The 23,277-nt window shown below is 38.2% G+C and overlaps 1 protein-coding gene across 1 annotated transcript in view; it reads left to right on the forward strand.

Moving 5' to 3' along the window:
* Positions 1-624: 624 nt before the first annotated feature.
* The window catches only part of cse1l (CSE1 chromosome segregation 1-like (yeast)), a 34,056-nt gene continuing 11,403 nt past the window's right edge, over positions 625-23,277 (forward strand). Inside the window, exons 1-19 of the mRNA XM_057846391.1 lie at positions 625-780; positions 3,491-3,582; positions 3,760-3,902; positions 3,991-4,092; positions 4,170-4,315; positions 4,517-4,607; positions 4,718-4,825; positions 5,059-5,151; positions 5,289-5,456; positions 5,535-5,664; positions 5,756-5,821; positions 12,182-12,384; positions 12,466-12,550; positions 15,712-15,773; positions 15,852-15,988; positions 17,783-17,886; positions 17,954-18,051; positions 18,150-18,300; positions 18,404-18,612. Of these exons, the coding sequence (XP_057702374.1) occupies positions 3,498-3,582; positions 3,760-3,902; positions 3,991-4,092; positions 4,170-4,315; positions 4,517-4,607; positions 4,718-4,825; positions 5,059-5,151; positions 5,289-5,456; positions 5,535-5,664; positions 5,756-5,821; positions 12,182-12,384; positions 12,466-12,550; positions 15,712-15,773; positions 15,852-15,988; positions 17,783-17,886; positions 17,954-18,051; positions 18,150-18,300; positions 18,404-18,612 (2,181 nt within the window). The 5' untranslated portion in view covers positions 625-780; positions 3,491-3,497. The remainder of the gene's footprint in view (positions 781-3,490; positions 3,583-3,759; positions 3,903-3,990; positions 4,093-4,169; positions 4,316-4,516; positions 4,608-4,717; positions 4,826-5,058; positions 5,152-5,288; positions 5,457-5,534; positions 5,665-5,755; positions 5,822-12,181; positions 12,385-12,465; positions 12,551-15,711; positions 15,774-15,851; positions 15,989-17,782; positions 17,887-17,953; positions 18,052-18,149; positions 18,301-18,403; positions 18,613-23,277) is intronic.

The raw sequence follows: 23,277 nt of genomic DNA on the forward strand, positions 1-23,277 counted from the left end.
CCTGATTGTCATCAAGTTGCATTTTTGTTTCGATCAAATTTCAAGTGTTTCTACAAATTTAATATCGTAACGTGAGCCAAAAGAGCAGATTGTTTTACTTTTGATTAATTTGGCACATTTAATTTTACATTTCCATTATGTATGACTTTCTATGATTGGAAAGTAACGCTGTAAAAAAACAAGATAGTTTTTCTAAACCACACCTGTGCATTATGTGACGACCAATGATAGATTCAAATGTTATATTTATTGGATTTAAATCAAGAATAGTGATGAATGTCTTAGCAAAAGTTGATTTGAATGAATGTAGCTATAAACCCACCTCAGGCATTTCTGAAAAGGATGACTATAATCTGCAAGTTTATTTTATTCACATTAAAAGAAAAGTAAACGATTGAGTCCCCATGAAATTATTAAAAGACTAAACTAAAATACCGGTAAAATCGTGAATATAGACATACTTTTAATTATGAAAAAGGATCAGGGACTACAGTTTATTTAGAAATTAGAGAAGATCATGGTTGTAAAGTTGATTCGGTTCTGGAAACACTTTAGCCTGCCACGGTATGGTTCTTCAGTCAGGAACCGGAGGAGGTTTAAATAGTATTAGGGGCGTAGCTTTCCTCTGTGTTGGTACAAGTGCGCGTGCGCAAAAGTGTGACCGCGTAGTTCCTTTTGCTCACGACGTTTTTCAAACCTTGCCCAGCGAGCACGAACGTGAAGTGTGTGACTTCTACTGCTGCATCTTTCCAACACTGACAAATAAGAGACACCGTAACGGTAAGGATGTCTGATATTATATTGAGCGACTGGGATGACAACTTAGACTGGGGTCTCCGTCAAAAGGCGGAATGCGCTGATTCTATCCTTACATTAGCAAGTTAGCGCTAAGGCTAGTCCTGGTTCTATTACCAGGTATTGACACTCCATGTTTTTCTTTTGGTTGCGTCTCTAGACCAGGGATAAAATAATGCGACAATCTGAACAAGCCAAAAGCCGTGACTGTTTTTACATTATGATTTCTTTTTTCTTTTTTTTTTTAAAAACACAACTGCAGGTCACTTTTTCAATCTCACTACGGTTCAGACGTCAAACTGATCTGGAGTCAGCCCGACCACTGAGGCAATGGAGGAGTGTAGCGTGTGTAGCTAACTTAGCTACTACGAGCTAATGTCAATGCTAGGCTGAATGTTTGAATTGATAGTAGTCAATGCTCTGCGTATCGGGTGACATTAGTAATGTAAAGGAATGGCTTCACCGCTCGTATATTTGAAAACCGTTTATTCGAACAACCTCGACCTTATAGTGAATTCACAGCACAGTTAAATCATCATTTTGAACGACCCTGCTTGGTATTTCAAGTTGCAGGCATTGCGTATCCATCACGGCCTATGAGGGTCCTGGGTGACCTGGAGGCTATCCCACCTGACTTTAGACAAGAGGCTGGGGGTGCATCCGCCCTAAACTGGTCGCCAGTAAATCACAGGGCGCATTTATACAAAACAAGCACTCATTTGTCACCCAGACACAGCAAAATGAATTAAAGTGAAATGAGTGATGAAAAATAGTAATAAACGTAGTGAAGTTTTTATCCTTTTGGGAGTGCACTGTACTGTGTAGTTAGAACAATGCTTCTTAACCTGGCGTTGAGTAAGTCTAAGGGGTTCGGCAAAGGTAAAGAAACGCAGAGCCCTATGATTGTACGCTGATTAAATTTAGGCAAAGTGGCTTTTTAGACCAGGTTTTGGACTGGTTGGGGGCTCCCAATTTACATTTAATCAATTTCTTTTAACTGCTACTCCTCGATCTGATGGGAGGAAGAATTGGTTTGCTCAGTGGAAGGTTGATTCGCACTTGGTATGAGGGAATACAACAGATCAATGGGCAGCGAGGTCTCAAATTTTGACCTGTTAATAAAACATGCTGTCAAAATGAGAAGGATTTTGAATAGTAGATTGCTAAATTATTAGCTTGCTAGCTTGGATACCGGTATATCTGTTTTGAATTTGAAAAACAATTGCTTTATTATCTAATTCCGAAGAGTTCGGTGAATCCACATGTGAAACTTTTGGGTTCGGTACCTATAAGAAGGTTAAGAACCACAATCTGCTTCCCTGATGATCGCGCTATGTTGTTGAAAATAATATTCAGTAAAAAAAATGGGGTGCCTCAATACAAGTTTTCCAGAAAATAACACTGGGTGTGGAAGTTTTCCTGTTAACAATTTGGTATGTGTTCAGGGTCAATCTGTAGGTGTGTAGTCATACTTTTACCATTTGTGCGCAACAAGTCCCTCCGTGATAGGCCTAGCATGCATGGTTTTGGAATGCTAGACAATTTTAAGTCTTTAATTGACCTAAGATTACTTTTGGCAGCCACGTGCGGTACACCATGGTCTGGTCACCAGCCGATGGCAGGACACATACTGTACATACAACTATGGTATTCACGCTGATATTCACACATTACATTTTGAGTCTATAGTGAGGTCGGGGTGATTTGGCGAGAAAAGTGATGCATTGGTCTCTACCAATTAAAGGGCTTATACAGCGTATCATAAAAGTGAGTACATTCCTCACATTTCTACAGATATTGAAGTATATCTTTTCATGAGACAACACTAACAAAATGACACTTTGACACAATGAAAAGTAGTCTGTGTGCAGTTTATTTGATATTTTCCCCTCAAAATAACTCAAAATATAGCCATTAACATCTAAACCCCTGGCAAAAAAAAGTGAGTACACCCCTTAGAAACTTCGTACATACCTAAATGTCCTAATTGAGTACTGCTTGTAATTTTCACTCCAAAATGTTATGTGACCCGTTACAGTGAGAGGTGAAGGGTCAGCCTGTTAGTGCTCAGACCATACGCCGCACTCTACATCAAATTGGTGTGCATGGCTGTCACCCCAGGAGCAAGCCTTTTCTGAAGACTGTACACAAGAAAGCCCGCCCGTCTCATTAGACCATAGGATACGGTTCCAGTAATCCATGTGCTTTGTTGACATGTCTTCAGCAAACTGCCCCCCCCCCCCCCCCACACACACACACACACCTCTTCAAACTCTTACGTAAATGGACATCTTTAGTTCTCTGACAGCACTCCTGTCCTAACGAGTCGCATGACATTTTGAAGGGAAAATAACAAGCAATACTCAATTTGGACATTTAAGGATGTACGTAGTTTCTAAGGGGTGTACTCACTTTTGTTGCCAGGGGTTTAGATATTAATGGCGATATTTTGAGTTATTTTGAGGGGAACATAAATTAACTCTATTATATAAGCTGCACACAGACTACTTTTCATTGTGTCAAAGTATCATTTTGTCAGTGTTGTCCAATGAAAAGATATACTTAAATATCTGCAGAAATGCGAGGGGTGTACTCACTTTTGTGATACACTGTAAATACGACATACAACCATTTAGCACTAAGTTTCAAACCAATGGACAATAGCAACCAAATGTGTTTTTCTTTTCCTCCCAAGAGCAATCATGGAACTGAATGATGCCGACCTACAAATCCTCACAGAGTACCTCAGAAAAACGCTGAACCCAGACCCGACTGTCAGACGTCCAGGTAAGATGAGCTGAAATACCTTCACTTCACATTTTAAAACTTTAAAAAAAATGTTCATCATTTTTTATACATGGTTTGTTGAGAATACATTATAAATACATACATTTTAATAATTATTTTAATTATACTCTCAATAGGCACTTGAATGACCTTCTTTGTATTCTTTCCGTGTAATAGCTGAAAAGTTTCTTGAATCCGTGGAGGGAAATCAGAACTACCCTTTACTACTCCTCACTTTGCTCGAAAAGTCCCAAGACAATGTTATCCGGGTCTGTGCAGCGGTTACATTTAAAAACTATATCAAAAGGAACTGGCGAATTGTGAGTTGTGCCCATTTTTTTACAATTACTTTGCCATTGATACTTGCGTCTTTAATGAATGTCATGATTTATGATATTTCTCTGAAAGGTTGAAGACGAGCCCAACAAAATTTCTGAACATGACAGAACATCAGTCAAAGCAAATATTGTTAATCTGATGCTAAGCAGTCCTGAACAGATTCAGAAACAGGTAAGCAATCCCATTTAAAGAGTTTTACTTGTTGTTTACTTTTTTTCAATAAAGCCTGTATTTGTTGTTCTTATCAGTTAAGTGATGCCATCAGCATCATCGGAAGGGAAGACTTCCCTCAGAAATGGCCGGACCTTCTAACAGAAATGGTGACACACTTCAGAAGCGGAGACTTCCATATTATTAATGGTGTGCTCCGCACTGCGCACTCTCTCTTCAAGAGGTATAGCTCATTTCTAGAAAATTCATTTCGGCATTTTAATCCAGTGTACGCAAAAAAAAAAAATCCTACATTCCTACAATACTATCAAAATACATATTTGTTGATAACTCACCTCTTTGTAATAAAAGTCATAGTGCCACCTTTAAAAACCTCCAAATAGTACTAAATGTTTCTTGCTTCGTTTCCTGTTTATCCTCTCAGGTATCGTCATGAATTTAAGTCAAATGAGCTTTGGTCTGAGATCAAACTAGTTCTTGAAACATTTGCCTTGCCTCTGACTGAGTTGTTCAAGGTTTGTTGTGAATGATTTGTCATTTATTAATCCTTCCAGCAAACTATACATATTTTGAAGCGACTCTCTGTCTATAGTTACTGTGAGAACAGTTCTTGTTCTTGTTGCAGGCTACTATTGAGTTGTGTCAGACTCATGCCACTGATGTCAATGCCTTGAAAGTCCTCTTCTCGTCACTCACACTGATCTCCAAACTGTTCTACAGTCTTAACTTTCAGGTTTGTTCTGTTCATCAAATGTACCAAAAAAAAAATAAAAAATTAAACTGTACTGTTAATGGTGTACCGTACTTGAGAGTGCATTTTTCTTGAGTAATTCAAGTAAATGTAAAAAATAAGTGTTATAAATTTCACATGTGACAAACTAGGCAGTTATTCTATGCTTCCTTACTTAGAGCAATTGACTTCCTTGGTTATGTACTTATTCACCCAAAATCTGTTTTTTTCTACAGGACCTTCCTGAGTTTTTTGAAGATAACATGGAAACCTGGATGACAAATTTCCATGCACTTCTGACTTTGGATAATAAACTATTGCAAACAGATGTAAGTGTGCTTGATTCAGGAAAATATTTTTTTTTAAATTTGAGCTCACATTTGCATTATCGTGCCCATAAAGAAGATTTCAAGTGTGTGTGTGTGTGTGTGTGTGTGTGTTTTTTTTTTTTTTTTTTTTTTTTAAGGACGAGGAGGAAGCAGGTCTCCTTGAGCTCTTGAAATCGCAGATATGTGACAACGCTGCGCTTTATGCTCAAAAGTATGATGAAGAGTTTCAACCATATCTTCCACGTTTTGTCACTGCCATCTGGAACCTTTTAGTTTCTACGGGACAGGAAGTTAAATATGACCTGGTAAGGTTAAGCACAAAATTGCTGCAGTTTCATTTTTTGGTCAAGGCTTGCATTTGAACCTTTCTTTTTTGGTCGCAGCTCGTGAGCAACGCTATCCAATTTTTGGCTTCAGTTTGTGAAAGACCACATTACAAAAATCTATTTGAGGATCAGAATACACTAACGAGCATATGTGAGAAGGTCATTGTGCCCAATATGGAGTTCAGAAGTAAGTCTTTTTAGTTTGTTTTGATGCTGTGTGGAAATGAGCTCATAACATTAAGTGACCTTTGAACCTCTCTCCTCCAATACTTTATTAGGTGCGGATGAGGAGGCTTTTGAAGATAACTCTGAAGAATACATCCGTAGGGACCTTGAAGGCTCTGGTAAAGAGGAAATCATTTTCATAATGATTCAACAGTTTGAATTTTCAAAATGGATATTTTCGCTGCCAAATGTTATATATATTGCTCATTAATGTGTTTCAATGGTTCTGCCAGGTATTAAAGTGGAAATGTGAAGTAAGGTTGGCCAACCATGTTTTTGAATAATATCAATGGCTAAACAATTATAAGCATATTTTCATTATTTATTTATTTTTTTTAACACAACCCTTCCAGATTCTTTGTTTAACCCTTAGCAACGCCCTTGACAACGAAAATGCTTTTCTTCGGCAATCTTGGGAAATGACGTCACAGAAGTGCGAGGGAAGTCCGCCATAGAACAGTGTTGTTTGTTGCATTGTTTCTCGGTAAGATGCCACGGCGGTGTGTGGCGATGTTTTGTTCTCACTCTAACGAAAAGTTGTTTGAGTGCTCAAAGGATAGCAGGGCACGTAAATGGACATCTTTAGTTCTCACGAAGCGAATGTATTTCACGCCATCATCGAGTAGTGTTCTCTGCTACAAACACTTTGAAGATGCCTGCTTCCTTAACCGGTCTGCTTATGATCAAGGATTTGCCAAAAAGTGTGATTTTTGGATAGATGACTGATGACTTTGTCAAAGCAGAGCTGCCAACTGTTTTGGAATGTACAGTAGAAGCTAGCGACGTTAGCCGAAAGCCAACTCGTGGCAATCCCCGATCATAGTTGTTGTTGTGTTCGCTAGGTTAAGCCTGTTTAAATTGTGCGTCATCTACAATCTTGTCCGAAAGGGTTAATCCACTGTCAATCGGGAAAGGGGTGTGGATGTGCATATAAACGGGTCAGCGTTGCGGTAATTCACGGTCACGTTGCCGTAAGAGACACACACCGCCCGTGAGTTTGTGCACACTTATTTGTATTTGTATTATGTATTTACACCTTCATGCTTCAAGCATTGCATTGCATTTGTACGGTTCGGCGTTTCTTTCACGGTGATCACTTGATAGCCTTCTAGTTTGTGTATTACGAGAGCCGCTGACAGGTGACTACTAGCGTGTTGGCGTTGAGTAGGCCTGAACGATATTGAAAAAAACTATTGCTGCGATTTTTTTGGGGGGGTTGCGATATATTGCGATATTATATTGCGATATTAAAAAAAAAATATATATATATATTTATATATATATATATATATATATATATATATTAGGGCTGTCAAACGATTAAAATTTTTAATCGAGTTAATTACAGCTTAAAAATTAATTAATCGTAATTAATCGCAATTCAAACCATCTATAAAATATGCCATATTTTTCTGTAAATTATTGTTGGAATGGAAAGATAAGACACAAGATGGATATATACAGTGGGGAGAACAAGTATTTGATACACTGCCAATACTGTACATTCAACATACGGTACATAAGGACTGTATTTGTTTATTATAACAATAAATCAACAAGATGGCATTAACATTCAGTTAAAACGATCCATGGATAGAAAGACTTGTAGTTCTTAAAAGAAAAGTGTTAGTACAAGTTATAGAAATTTTATATTAAAACCCCTCTTAATGTTTTCGTTTTAATAAAATTTGTAAAATTTTCAATCAAAAAATAAACTAGTAGCCCGCCATTGTTGATGTCAATAATTACTTGCACAATCCTCATGGCTGCTACAGGCTATAAAATCAGTCGCACCCAATTGCCAGCAGAGGGCGGCAAAACTCCACAAAACACAAGTGAGCGTTACTGTACTGTCATTTAAATCTGTCTGAGCGGGTCAACTGCGTTAATCGCGTCAAATATTTTAACGTGATTAATTTAAAAAATTAATTAACGCCCGTTAACGCGATAATTTTGACAGCCCTAATATATATATATATATATATATATATATATATTTTTTTTTTTTTTTTAAAGACATTTTTACTAGATGAATGGCTCTTTGGAAAGACTTTGGATGACTCATCATGACCACAGTTTACAGTATTCCATCATTTTCGCGGTTAATAGGGACCAGAACCCGCCGCGATAAGTGAAAAACCGCGAAGTAGCGCATAAACCCCCCCCCCCCCCCCATTTTTTGTGTGTGTGTGTGTGTGTGTGTGTGTGTGTGTGTGTGTGTGTGTGTGTGTGCTCAATGTATTTATTCAGATCTAGCACTGGAAAGATATACATATAAGAATTGTTTTTTCTTCACTTTTTTTCCCCCAAAGTATGATTTAAAAAAAAAATATATATATATATATATTTATTTTTTTTCTAATAAATGCTTTTTAAGCACTTTAAATGTAATAATTATGATCAGTTTTAAACATAACTGTCCCACTGAATCATTTTTAAACAAGAATAAAGTACTGTAGTAGAAAAATGGCTTTATTAAAAGCTTTTGTTTACCTAACATGGCTGTGACTCTTAGAGTGACATGTAGAAATTACAAACTCCTCATAATCACTTCTATGGGGTTATATTGCTGACACTATTCTGAGCGAGCAATAATGGAAATTGAGCAAAAATAACCTAGATTTCAAGCACAAAAAAAACTATATTGAGCGAGCAGTTAAAGATTTTAAGCGAGCAATCGTAGATTTTGAGCACAGAAAATAATATTGAGCAAAAAAAAATCTACTCTGTGCCGCTCAATTCCCCCCCTCCTACTCGCGCTCCGTATCTCAACTCCTCAGTGCGCTGAGAAAAGAAACCGACGAGCAGAGGAGTCAAGATTAGAGATGGGCGATACCAGTGATTTTGGATTCGATCCGATACCAAGTAATACCAAGGCCAAATATTGCGATCCCAATCCGATATCGAAACTGGAAGTTCATAATATATAATATATATATTTATATATATATATTAGGGCTGTCAAAATTATCGCGTTAACGCGCGGTAATTAATTTTTTAAATTAATCACGTTAAAATATTTGACGCAATTAACGCACATGTCCCGCACTGTCCCATGTCAGACAGTATTCTGCCTTTTGGTAAGTTTTACAGCAAGGTTTTTTGTGCTGTCTAACAGTGAACTCTTGTGGTCGCTTTGCGACATGGTTTATTGCTTTCTTGCCAGTTCAATATGGCTGCATGACGTCTCGGGCTGACGCCTACGTCGTAATGTTGTGCTTATATGATCCTTGGACAAGATTTGTCCTTAAGTATGGTTGTTGTACAGAATGTACATATTATGTTAGTAAGCAAAATGTTATATTTTTTGTATGAGACGCTTTTTGTTTATGTTTAGTGAACCTGTATAGCATGCTAAGCTAACGTTGTTGCTAATGCAATGCTTGTGTACTTTTTTTTTTTGTAGTTTCACTACGGTCTAAAGAGAACAATGGTTTGAGGCCATTTTATTAATAAATCAGATGAAAAAGGAAGAAGTCTGATTATTAAGGCGTCGTTCACTAGCTGTCTAGCTTTGGAAAAAGTAGACGCTTCGGAGTGAGGATAGCATAGACAGATTTAAATGACAGTATAGTGAAATGCCCACCACAGTCCTTGTATACCGTATGTTGAATGTATATACCCATCTTGTGTCTTATCTTTCCATTCCAACAATTTATTTTACAGAATATATATATATATAATTTACAGAAAAATATGGCATATTTTATAGATGGTTTGAATTGCGATGAATTGCGATTAATTACGATTAATTAATTTTTAAGCTGTAATTAACTCGATTAAAAATTTTAATCGTTTGACAGCCCTAATATATATATAAATATATATATATGTATATATATATAGACAACCCTGCAGTGTTCTCAGCCATTCTGATGATATCTAATGTACAACTACATCAAGCAGTCAAAAACTATTAAGTCTCTTTGTGTCAAATATGCTTTGCAATGGAAAACTGCTGCTTTTAATAACGAGCACAGCAGTTTCCCTCAAACTCACAAACCAATCCATCAACAACAAACTCTGATTCGTCAGTCTAACTCTTTAACCATGACCCTTAAATTCATATGCACAGAACAATTTCCTGCTACACGTTGTATTTGGCTGGCAACCAGTTCAGGGTGTCCCCTGCCTACTGCCCATAGTTAGCTGGGATAGGCTCCAGCACCTCCGCGACCCTCGTGAGGAAGAAGCGGCATGGAATATGAATGAATGAATGAATAAATTTTAAAAAAACAGATCTTGAAATAATTGAAACAGACCTTTAACAAAATAAAAATAAGTAGCAACAAAACATAAGAAATCAAGCATTTAATTGTTTGCAACATAAAAAAAATATGGAAAAACATTTCATGAAAAAATAAAAATATGAAACATAAATTCACAAGAAATAATAAATGAATAAGAAATAATAAAAAGGTTAAGTAAGAAATTAAGCGTGAGAGGGGCGGAGGAAAAGCATGCTGTTCGACACAGGATAGGGACGTGAATGGGGGCGGCAGCACACGCCGGTGCACTGCTTATGTGTGTGCACTCCTTACGTGCGTGTAGAATGCGAAAGGGAAAAGTAGTACAAAAAGTGTGCACAAAAATACACCCAAAAATTGACAAAGAAAACATAATATATTAGTTCCAGATATCGATACTTTTGCTTAGGGATCAATACCTAAAATTTAATACACTGGATCGAAACATCGATATTTTGGTATCGATCCGTCCATCCCTACAACTCAGCGCGCAGAGAAAAGAAACCGACGAGCAGAGGAGTTGAGATACGGAGCGAGAGCAGGAGGGGGAATTGAGCGGCACAGAGTAGATTTTTTTTTGCTCAATATTATTTTCTGTGCTCAAAATCTACAATTGCTCGCTTAAAATCTTTAACTGCTTGCTCAATATAGTTTTTTTGTGCTCGAAATCTAGGTTATTTTTGCTCAATTTCCATTATTGCTCGCTCAGAATAGTGTCAGCAATATAACCCCATACACTTCTGGCGTTTATTTTATGTCTCGAATGTCTCCACATTCTCTCCCCACAGACACACACATTCATTCCAGCCCGCGCTCCTTTGCAGAAACTGTTTAACAAGTTAAACAGTTTGATTGACAGATTGCTGCCCGGCTTCTTTGACCAGTTCAAAGCCATCGTTAACTTTAATAAGCAAGTGTCGCAGTGACTGAGAGCTGGGAAAGGGGGTGAGAGAGGCTGTGCGAGCGAATGAAGCAGATCAAGGGTTTGTGGATCAGAAAAAAAAAAACAAAACTATTGCACGTCCTTGCGATGGGACTATCGCGCATGCGCACATCGCGATGGTGATGTTTAAACGATATATCGTTCAGGCTTAGCGTTGAGTCAATCTTGCAGCGAATCAGCGAGCGGCTCAAGTCACGCAGTGAATCATGGGAAATGTAGTCTCGGGACAACACTGAATTGGTGCTTTGTAATCTGTTCGCTTGTTCACACATTTCCTCACGCCATTAGACGCCACTTCCGGCCGAGAGCTGTGTTTGTACTGTTAGCTCCATGTGTTAATAAAGAAATAAAGTTGTCAGCACGTCGTGTGTTCGATATCTTTGTCAGCAAAAAGCTCATAACAAGACACGATGCACGATCCGTTTAAGAGACGCTGGGACTGGAAGTAGTAGTAGCTGGTAGTACGAGGCGAGGCGGAGATGAGCGAGGAGCAAAAACTTCGCGGTCGAATGTGAAAGCAGTCCGCTATTATTTTGTTTTCTAACTGTTGCCACAATAAAGTGGAGAAAGCCATCAACGACTCATCTCCTTCTTTCCCCCTAAGGTTTTTATATTATTATTTTATATGCACAAGAGCTGCCGGATCTGACAAAATGAACATGAAGTCTGGTTATTATTTTTTTAAACAATGTCATCAGATAGACAAAAACGTAAAATTATGTGCAAAAGCCTGCATCTTCAAATCATGAAAATAATAACAGCCTATATCTTACCAATCTTGTAATCTCGATGGGTCTTGTCTCCATTCCATATCAGGTAGTCTAGGCACATTGTTTGCATCCTGATTAGCGTCTGGCTAATACATGTTAGGTCCAACATAAAATTCCATCCTCTTCTTCCTCCAACTCTTCAAAAACTTGGATCTCCTCCCTTGCGCTCGATCTATCGCTTACTGTATACCGCTGTTGGAATCATTGTTTGAAGGGCTTTGTATGGCGGCCGTATGTATGGAGTGCTGCCATCGCTGTTCTCGGTGTGATGTATCACTTCCGGGTTCGTCCCCTTTCAGGCTCGAACTTCGGAAACGCGATTATTTTGTCAAATAAACAACATATAAATTATTTTTTCATGCTTTATTTGTTGGACAATATCTAATTACTTTAATTGTGACCCTATTTGGCATGTTATGAAATTACTTCACATTTCTGCTTTAAAGCAATGCTTTGCATCTCTATTCATTTTTTTCCCCCTCTCTATATCTTCCATTCACGGTCCTCTTCTTTTTTCAGACATCGATACTCGTCGCAGGGCAGCCTGTGACTTGGTAAGAGGCCTTTGTAAATTTTTTGAGGGGCCGGTCACAGCTATATTCTCTGGGTATGTGAACTCAATGCTGGCAGAATACGCAAAAAACCCTGGTGCCAACTGGAAGCACAAAGATGCTGCCATCTATTTAGTCACGTCACTGGCATCCAAAGCACAGACTCAGAAGGTATTGATGATGGTTTTTAATGCGTTATTGTATGATGGTCGCATTTTTAATTTATTTCCTCTTTTTTTTTTCCCCTCTTAGCATGGAATAACCCAAGCCAATGAACTGGTGAATCTGACTGAGTTCTTTGTAAATCACATTCTCACAGACCTAAAATCTGCTAATGGTAAGATGTCTCCTTACTTTCATGTATGTTTGGAGTACATTTGGTTCAAGTTGTATGGATAAAAGTTGCACTCATCATAGGGCTGGGCGATATGGCCTTAAGTACGTATCACGATAAATTGAGCAGATTTACCTCGATAACGATAAATGACGATAAATTCGCCCAAGCAATATATAATTTGAAAATTTGAATCAATGCATGGAGTACAAATTAACAGTTTCTCGTTAAATTTATTTACCAGCTTTCAATTTAACAATTGCACATGCAGTCTAAACATTAAGTATTAAAAAAAATCTTGTAAACAATAAGAATTCTTGTGTGAACATTTATAACAGCTTGTATGACTTGAAAAATATCATCACTTGAATTTCATTAAATTCATTCCACATGGTTATACACTAGATAGTGGCATACGTTTAGATATTTAGAATAGATACAAATACGACACATCCACCCGCCCCCCAGAAATTATACTTAATTAAAAAATAAAATGTTTCACAAACCTTTCCTTTCTTTTATTCGGCTCAATTATTTACATCTTATGATTTTGGAAATCCTTACAGTATGCAATAAATAATATTCCTGTTCCCAAGCACTGTGCTTACTGTACTGTAATTTTGTACAAAAAATAAACAATACATAGCTACTCCCCGTCATCTAGGACGAGCCACTTACAAGACTAGCACTGTCGTGTATTACAAATACTGCTTTGAACACATCTTCACAGACAAAAGCAATGACACAGGCTTAAAGAGGTCAACTTTAATTGTGTAAATCACACTTAATGACGACACGATCCCCTGGTTGAAATAGACGACATCCACTTAATTCTATTGAAGATATGTAATGCTGAGGCAATTTGTCAACTTTACTTTTAAAAAGAAACGTGCACTGTTTATCCAGTAGATGGGGCTCTTGCAGTGTGTCAAACAGTGATTCAATTTAGGGCAGTTGTCTTAAAAGTGGTTCATTGTTTCAGGAAGCCTCGGTTTTTCCATCCCTATCTGGAACCCGTCAAGAGTTTACTTAATGTCGGGTGAAAGTTTGGCGAAGCTAACTTAAGCCCGACTTCATCCCGTTTACTTGTAGCGTTAGCCACTAGCGTTAGCTGCTAGCGTTAGCCTACCGGGCTTCTGTTTGATTGGCTTCCTGAAAACCATGTGACTCCAAGCGTAAGCACACTGTCTGCTTTCTTAAAGGGGAATGAACATAGCCGAACAACACAGAGTCAAAGCGGGATGAAAAGACTATATTTTCTTCTTTTATTAAATTACCGAATTTACCGACATGGTCAAAATTACGTCGGTCATCGTGAAGAATTTCGGTAACGGTAAATTTTCGGTTTACCGCCCTGCTCTAACTCATCATATCATGCATAAATTGATTGCTAATGACTTATTAAAATCTGACTTGTGGTTCAGTTTTGTAGTCCCTGTAAACCCCGAACATAAGGAATAGACAAAATTTTATGTAAACTTTGCTCGGCAATACTATCACATTTGACTTGTTTGTACTCCATATGGACCAACAATATATACACTATATTACCAAAAGTACTTGCTCACCTATATTGACTCACTTATAAATTAAAGTAACATCCCATTATTAAGTCATAGGTTTTAGTATGATGTCGATTTGTCCTTTGTAGCTGTAACGGCAACTATTCTGGGAAGGTTTTCTACAAGGTTTAGAAGTGTGTTTGTGAATTGTTTGACCATTTTATCAGAAGCAATATGAAAGGTTGCACACCGATGTTGGACGAGAAGGCCTTGCTCTCAGTTTCTGCTTTAATTAATAACAAAGGTGTTCTGTCGGGATTCTGCACACTACTTGAATTAATCATTTTAGTCATTTGTAATCCATGTCTTTATAGTATATACCGGTACTTGGCATTGAGCACTGGTGCACAGTCATGTTGGAATACCAATTTTCCTACAAAATTGCAGAACCATGAAATTGGCATAATGTTGATTGTTGAAGCGTTCAGTAATAATTTTAATGAGCCAGTTTTTGCTGAATCCATGCTCCTAGCCTTGTGAGAAATATTTGGAGATGACCTTTTCCTGTTCCAAAATGATATTTTTGTAAATATTTTAGGGCTGCAGCTGTCGAATATTTTAGTAATCGACTGAAAATTCTATCGATTAATCGAGTAATCGGATAAAACTTTTTTTTTTTTAGGTAAAGAGCAATTATACATATAGATGAGAAAACAAGACATTTGATGTATTTCAATTTTCAGTCAATCAAGGTCTTTATTTTCAATGTACATTGTTGAAAACAGCCAACAATTGCATCTCAAATGTGACTAAAAAGACTAGTTCTCTGCTTTCACTCCAAAAACTTTTAGATCTTATTAAATAATATATATATTTCTTACCTAAAAATGTCGTGACACTTGATAACACACATGACTTAAAAGTTAGGTGTTTTTCCTACATGTTTCAATTGAATTTCCACTTGTGTCAAGCTATAAGTTCTAGTTAAGTTTCAAGTTAGTCTAAATTGTTGCTTCTGCTGATTCCTTGACCTCCTGGCATCAGAAACATCTCTGTTCTTTAATATCCATGATGAACTCTGCTTTTGTTAGCTACTGTATGTAACTTTTAAAAATTGCATTCCCTATGCTAAGGGTTTATAGACAGCGCACATATTTTATCAGGAGCGATGAGATTATAGTGTTCCCAGATTTCAGAATGACCTCTCTTTGTAGTTTGCTCCTTAATGATGATTATATGAAATGGATTTCTCTTCAACTCAACTGCAACAACGCACACGAACTGTGACGACAACGACCCACAAATTTTACATTTGATAGCGCAGTTATTACAAAATGAAGTGCTCAAATTCAAATCGTCACATGTCAGAATCGAGACATCCAGTGTCTGTGGCCCACCTGATTGGACCTCGAACCGATAGGAGTGTTTTCAACAGTTCCTGTTTCATACGTCATGTGTCACGTGATTTGAAGCAAGCCCCGGAGCAGTGGTTCAATAGAAATATGTCATCGGTTCAGAGCATGTTTTGAAGATTGTTTCAAGCTACCATCAATAGTACCGGTATATACTATACTATATTAATTCTACCGTTGTTTTTTCAGATCATTATGTATTATGCATCTACCTTTAATATTGATACACCAGGGCTTTATGTCATTGCAGTCAATGAATTCCCAGTGTTGAAATCAGATGCCATCAAGTATGTGATGATCTTTAGAAGCCAGGTATGCTGCAACTCTTGGTAGCATAAACATCTCAATTCTAAATTATTAATAAAAACCTTGCTTGCACTTCTTTTTCAGCTACCTAAGGACCAACTGCTACAGGCAGTTCCTCTTTTAATAGCTCACCTACAGGCAGCGAGCACTGTTGAACACACATATGCTGCCCATGCTTTAGAGAGGCTGTTTACTATGAGGGGCCCAAACAATACAACACTGTGAGTGTCCAGCTTTATTCAAATAGGAAAAATAAGTATTAAACATGTCAACTGTTTTTTCATTAGTTATTTCCAAAGATGCAATCGAAATTAAATTTCTACAAGATACAGGTATCAACTCAAATAATCCGCACATAAAAAGAAATCATGATTATATAGAATAAAATGCAATAATGCAGGAAAAAAGTATTGAACACACCACAGAAAGGCTGTGTACTTTGGCATGGAAGCATGCCATACCACCTGAAATCTTTCAGTAATTAGTATTTGTGCATCCAGTCAATGCAAACCAACATTAGCTGGGTTAGAGCAAATAGTTGGTATTATAAGAGGCTATTTTTGTCACCAAGAAGTCAAGCAAATCACATCTCATGATGGGTAAAGGCAAAGAGCTCTGTAAAGATTTTTGCAACCTGATTGTTGCTCAGCATCAGAATGGAACTGGTTACAGACTTATATCAAAGGGCCTGAATGTTCTGGTCAGCACCGTTGGGCCATTATCCGCAAGTTGAAGAAGCACCACTTAACATCAACAGGCCACATTAAGGAGCTCCTCGCAAGGTTTCTGACCAGGTAATACGGAAGATTGTCAAAGAGTACTCGATGAGCCACGGACCACACAGAATGCGCTCCAGAAAGACTTGGACGCAACAGGTACAATTGTTCCAGAGAAAAAAATGGGCAATACACTAAATTGGCCTCTATGGACGCTGAGCCGCAAGAGTCCATTCCTCAAGAAAAAGCATGTTGAAGCTCATTAAAAGTTTGCTAAACAGCAACTGTACAAGCATGTAGAATACTCGTAGAATGTTGTTTAGTCAGACAAGACCAAAATTGAACTTTTCGGCTGTCATACTACACACAATGTTTAGACAAGCAATGGCAGTGCACATCACCCCAAAAAAACACGATAACAGCAGTAAAGTTTGGAGGGTGAAGCCTAATGGCATTGGGTTGTTTCGCATTCTGTGGTATTGTCAACTTTATAAAATTCCAGGAGCAATAGATTTATTGGGAAATTATTTATATGAAACGGCGGCCATCCACCAGGATAATGAAACCACCAGGACCTTTCAGCAGGACAATGATCCAAAGCACACGACAAAGTTAAGCCTCAAATCTTTCCAAAACAACAAAATGATTCTGTTAAAATGGCCCAGTTACTCTCCTGACTTAAATCCAGTTGAACATTTGTGGAACGAACTAAAGAAAATGGTTCACCAATGAGCACCAAAAGATATTCACGATTTAAAGACTATATGTCTGGAGGAGTGGTCCAAAATCGCATGAGAGCAGTGTGGACGATCAGTTATAGAACAAGTATCTGGAAGCTGTAATTGCAACAAAGGCTTCTCCATTATGTATTAAATGAGTCTTTTCATGTGTTATTGCACATGAATTCCATATAATCATTATTTATGGACTCAAATGTTGTGATTCCTTTTCATGTGTGGATTATTTAATACCAGTGTCTGTTACAAATTTCATTTGAATTGCAGCTTTGGAAATAACTAATAAGAAAACGGTTGGTACATTCAATACTTATTTTCTCCATTGTATTAATATGCCGTGAAATGGAAGCGGTGGTGGCAAAGTTGCACCTCAAGCTGTGAAATGGTAGTTACCAAAACATTCTGAAATGCAACTTTTTAAAGCTGCAATACTATCATGCTGTGAAACTGCAATATTTTTGTTCATTGTTGCACTGTCAGGAACCGCTACTGGTTCATTCCTCTTGCACCTAGATGTTGACTCGGCTCTGAACCTCTTTTTTTTAAACTGCCTGTTTGTCAGTATCTCTGCTGTAGAGATGGCACCTTTTACTGACATGCTCCTCACCAACCTCTTCAATGCAATGACACTTCCTGGTTCATCGGAAAATGAATACATCATGAAAGGTACGCTGGACTAGCAAATGTTCTCACCAGGCAGGTCTTTAGTTAATATTTTTTTTCTTTTCCCAAGCCATCATGCGAAGCTTTTCGCTGCTCCAGGAATCCATTGTTCCTTACATTCCCACTCTAATTGATCGGCTCACTAAGAAGCTTCTCTTAGTCAGCAAGGTACCACACACACACACACTGACTTTTGTTATCTGATATGCACCAAATACTTAAGCCTATTTGGAATGCACTAACATGTTGTTGTATGCCACTGTCAGAACCCCAGCAAGCCTCACTTTAATCACTACCTGTTTGAGTCTCTTTGCCTATCTGTCCGGATCACTTGCAAGGCTAACCCCGCCACTGTTGGCAGCTTCGAGGAAGCTCTCTTCCCTGTTTTCACAGAGATCCTACAGAACGATGTCCAGGGTCAGTTTCCTCAATCTGTTTTTGTTAAACGTTTGGAGTTATTCGGTAGCTGCTGGCTGATTGAGGCCCATGTGTCAATATTCTCAATTGTGCTTTGTTGCAGAGTTTCTCCCGTATGTATTCCAAGTGATGTCTCTCCTTTTGGAGATGCATTCCAACTCAATTCCCTCTTCCTACATGGCTTTATTCCCTCACCTGCTGCAGCCTGTGTTGTGGGAACGCACGGGAAACATTCCCCCTCTGGTGCGCCTGCTGCAGGCCTACATGGAAAAGGGGGGAGCCACTATTGCTGCATCTGCTGCTGACAAAATCGTACGTAATGGCAGTTTGTAACACACAAAGGATAAATATAATGTTGCACTTCACTACAGTATTTTGTATTTATTGACCATACAGGAGGTCCTCACCAAAATTCATTTAAAATATAAATATTAATAATTAAATGTCGGGAAAAACATATTAAAGCTCTGTGTTGAAAAATCACAAGCTTGCAACAACATTAACATGATGTATCTCAATTTATAAACCCAATATCATAAAGGCACAGATTTAATTTAACTTCAAAGTTGCTGTAGCTGCATAGAAAAATAGTGTAGTTATTCCACATCATCTCACTTGGGGGAACAGACCCCCCCCCCCAGCACTGAATCAACTTTGGCTAAATCAGAAACAATTCGGAAGATATACAGTGGTACCTCGATATACAATCGCTTCTACAATCTTTTCGACATCCGACGTAAAATTTGACTCACCAATTTGTTTCTACATCCGGCGACATGCTCGAAATATGACAACATGACAGCATCGCAGACGAGCACACGGTGGATTTTCTTGTTCTTTCTGAGAAATCAACACAGGTTTCAAAAAGGTTGGTACAGGTGGTGAAACAAGGAAATGGGTGACCCTTATCACTCTAAATGAAGATGCAAATTAAAGATACACGATAATATCGGTTACTGATAATTATCGGCCGATAATGGCAATTATGACGTCACACAGATAATACAGATTTTAAAAAAATCAACCGATAATGCAATCCGATAATTATATACTTGATTTAGCCTCCAAATGTGCGCAACCAAGCAGTTTTCTCCACTTCTCCACCGCCGCCTGCTCAACCCCTCCCCTCTCTGAAGCCCCTGTGGGAGGAGGGGTTGAGGAGTACGGCGTCATAGAGGAGGCGGTGTTACACATCATTGTTGAGGCGCTCTCACTAGCGTGCGTTACTTTTCCCGCGTTACTTTTTCCGTGTGTGCTCTCGCCATCTACAAAACAGTTCCACAAGGCGTAAAGAAAGCATCCTCATTGAACACCACTAACCCAGCAGCCATTTTAAACTGCATCACAATGATTTTTGGAACGGATACGAGGCTGCTGCTAGCGCGAATGCTAAAGCTATTGTAAACACAAATAAACTATAAAGGAAACTACGGGGCTTGTGACGATACAGAGACGCTGCGGTCCTCCCGGAGTCAGGTTGTTTGGGAATGCAGCCCAAAGCGGGTGGTAAACTCCCATCTATGGCTAAACACCTCACAAAACCGATAGTCGACAAGTAGCTGTCTTCCGAGGGAGCCCGCCGGTCCGGCAGGCCGCCGCCTCGCCCTAGGCGGGCAGAGCAGAGCCATGCACCGAATACGCCGCAGCGAGCCGGCCGGGGCGGGCGGATATTCGGTACGAACTTAGCTGCCACCGCCACTCCATTTCAAGACTGAGGCCTGGCGCGGGTGCTAATTTGGCAGCCGGGCGGACTGAAGGGCACAGGCGGGAGGAAATTCCCGAAATGACCCGATAGCTAAACCCCTGGATGAAAAAAATAATGCGGTTTACACGACCACGATTCTTCGTGAAAGACATGCCGATCACGTCAGTTTTACCACGGACATTTACACAAGTGATGTCAAGAAAGTATGTTTATCATGAAGGCACAGTGGTTAGTTGATAATTTTAACATGCACCAAACCACACAAAGAAGTCATCCAGTCAGTAATGCATTCAGTACGCTTTAAATTTATGACGTCTTAATCAGATCATTCTTCTTAAATCTAGTCAAATAATTTTCCCCATCTTGTTTGAGTGTTGAAGACTAGTTAACAGATGAATGCGCCAGATTATTTCACTTACTTGAACTAAATATTGCCATTTGTTCTTATTAAGCCTAAACATCTAAAAAAAAAAAGTCATTTTTCACCTAAATCAAGAAAAAATTGCTTTCAAATAATGTTTTGAACCATACATATTCTTGAATAAAGAACATTTCTAACAAGTTTTTTTAAAAAAATTTTTTATTAGGATTATGTATAATAATTTATTGCTTAAAATAAGGCTGTTAAGCTTACTTTCAGCTGGCTATTTTTCTTCAAGAAATCTGAGTGAAATATACTTGAAGTGCTGGCAGTTAATTTCACTTATTTCCAATAGATTTACACTGAAAACAAGGGAATTTAACTAGTTTTAAGGAGTTGTGTTTTTGCTGTGTAGTAATGTTATACGTTAGGAAGGGCTTACTTTTAAAGCCATTTTTGTGCAACTTATGTATTTACTCTGTAAGTAATTGTTGCCAAAAGTTTAGCATTACACACTGTCAGACAATCTGTCTTTATTTAGATGTTGGAATTTACTACTTGTTCACATATGATGTTGGAAAAAAAGAGCAATAATATTTTTGCACAGTAATATTTTCTCTTGTGTATACTTTAAAATTTTACATAAATCTTTTAATAAAATTATCGGCTTGATATTATCAGTTGGAACGAGGAGGAAATTAGCGCTTATCGGTATCGGCTGAAAAATGCATTATCGTGCATCACTAATGCAAATTATAGAAAAACATGAGCGTGGGGTGCGCATCCGTGAACTAGTTCAACAATACATCTCCACGATCCTCCTCCGACCACCGTTTGCCAGTCTTTATAAGTTAAGCTGACAATTATTATTGTGGACATCGCCAAATAAATCGCCAGCATCGTCACGTTTTTATCATCTATTTCACATCTTATTCAACACAAAATGGCTCCTGACCGCCAAAGTTGACGGTGTTCTCAAGAAAACATTGAAAGTGCAGGCATGAAAATCTCTCACCTTTCGGCGAAATTCGCCGTTTTGAAGTCAAAAAGGGCGACCTACGTGAATTGCGTAGATCCGAGGAGAAATTCTTTTTTTGGGGGGGGGGGGTCGGGAGGTTTTATTTAATTATTATTATTATTATTATCATCATGTGATTAACTTAGTACGTAAACTGAGCACTTAAGAACACAGTCAGCAAATCCTTCTAGATGCTTCGCTGACGAGAACCAATCATCGGCCCAAGCTGCGTTCCATTATTCCAAACGCGCGCACTCCTTACTGTAAATGGAGTGCTCGGAGAGCCTTTGTTTGCATTGCAAAGCTGCGAAAACAAAAAGCAGGCCTTATCCACACCGGGGAAGACCAGAGCGCAGCATACACACTTGCCTGTATTTGCCAGCAGATTGAATTTGGTGAGTAATGGTTTCAATCGTTTTCACATTTTGCGATATAAAAAAAGTTACTGCCATTCGTTGCAGCTTGGTTTGAACACTGCCAGAGCTAGCCAAATCTCCGATGAAAAAAAAAGAAGCTCCCGTTAAATTGGCGTCAAGCTTGTGTATTTAGCGGTAATATAAACGAAGAAACACACTGTTGAGTCAAATTAAGTGGCATGCTCTCGGATGGAGGGGGCGCCTCATCGCTCCCGTCGTCCGCCGGAGACGCGTTATTTTCGGCTTGGATTTGAGCTGACGGCCGGTGTCGGCACAACACCGGCCCAACGAGTGGTGGGAATGAGTCCTGCTTCTTAAAGCTTTTCAGAAATACAGGGATCCCTCGTTTTTCGCGGTTAATGGGGACCGGAACCCGCCGCAATAAGTGAAAACCGCGTACTAGCGCCACCCCCCATTTTTTTGTGCGTGTTCAATGCATTTATTCAGATTTTACATTGGAGAAAAGATATATACTGGACTGTCTCAGGAAATTAGAATACACAATATTCTAATTTTTTGACACAGTCCTGTGTATATATACAGGACTGTCTCAGGAAATTAGAATACACAATATTCTAATTTCCTGAGACAGTCCTGTATATATACACAGGACTGTCTCAAAAAATTAGAATATTGTGTATTCTAATTTTCTGAGACAGTCCAGTATATATATATGACATGTTTTTTTCACTTTTTTCACCAAAATATCATTTATAAATGGTTTTCAAGCACTTCAAAATGTAAGAATTATGATAAGTTTTAAACATGTTACTGCCCCACCGAATTATTTTTAAACAAGAATAAAGTAGTAAGAAAATGCTTGGCTTTATTAAATGCTTCATAGTGAGTCTACTCAAGCCCTCTCAGGCTTTGGTAAACTGTGATTGACACATGTGCAAAGTTTTTCTTTTTATATATTTTTTTTTTGTTTGAAGCAACTTATTTGATTGAATAATAAAGACACAAATGTCCTAGCCAAAATGTGGCCCAAACGCAAAACATTACTTCAATGGAAAAATTTGTTTCAATCAAGAAAAATAGTTTTCAAATGCTTTTTTGTCTCAAATTTATTTTTGCAATCAAAAACAAATTTTTTTTTAATTGAAGTGACTTTCTGGGGATTAAAAGTATGTACTGTATTTTGATTGAAGCAACTTTGTTTTTGATAGAAGTAACTTTGTTTTTTGATTGAATAATAAAAACACAAATCTACCTCCATCGTTATTGAGAGAGAAAGAAATTAAGAAAGCTTTAAAACTAAAAGCCACCAGGGAGTCTGTTTTTTTGTTTTTTTAAATATTTATATTTCATTACATAGACATGCGTCGTAGGGAAGGGAGATTGAGGGATAAAAAAAGGAGTTAGATGAGGCCGCTAAAGGCAGTGGATACCTCATCAGCTGGGTGAATAGCAGACCTGGTAAGAACAAGTTTGCAAGGATAGTCGGGTATTAAAAACAATTATAAACACAATTACA

Source organism: Corythoichthys intestinalis, chromosome 9, assembly GCF_030265065.1.
Source record: "Corythoichthys intestinalis isolate RoL2023-P3 chromosome 9, ASM3026506v1, whole genome shotgun sequence".
Classification (NCBI taxonomy): domain Eukaryota; kingdom Metazoa; phylum Chordata; class Actinopteri; order Syngnathiformes; family Syngnathidae; genus Corythoichthys; species Corythoichthys intestinalis.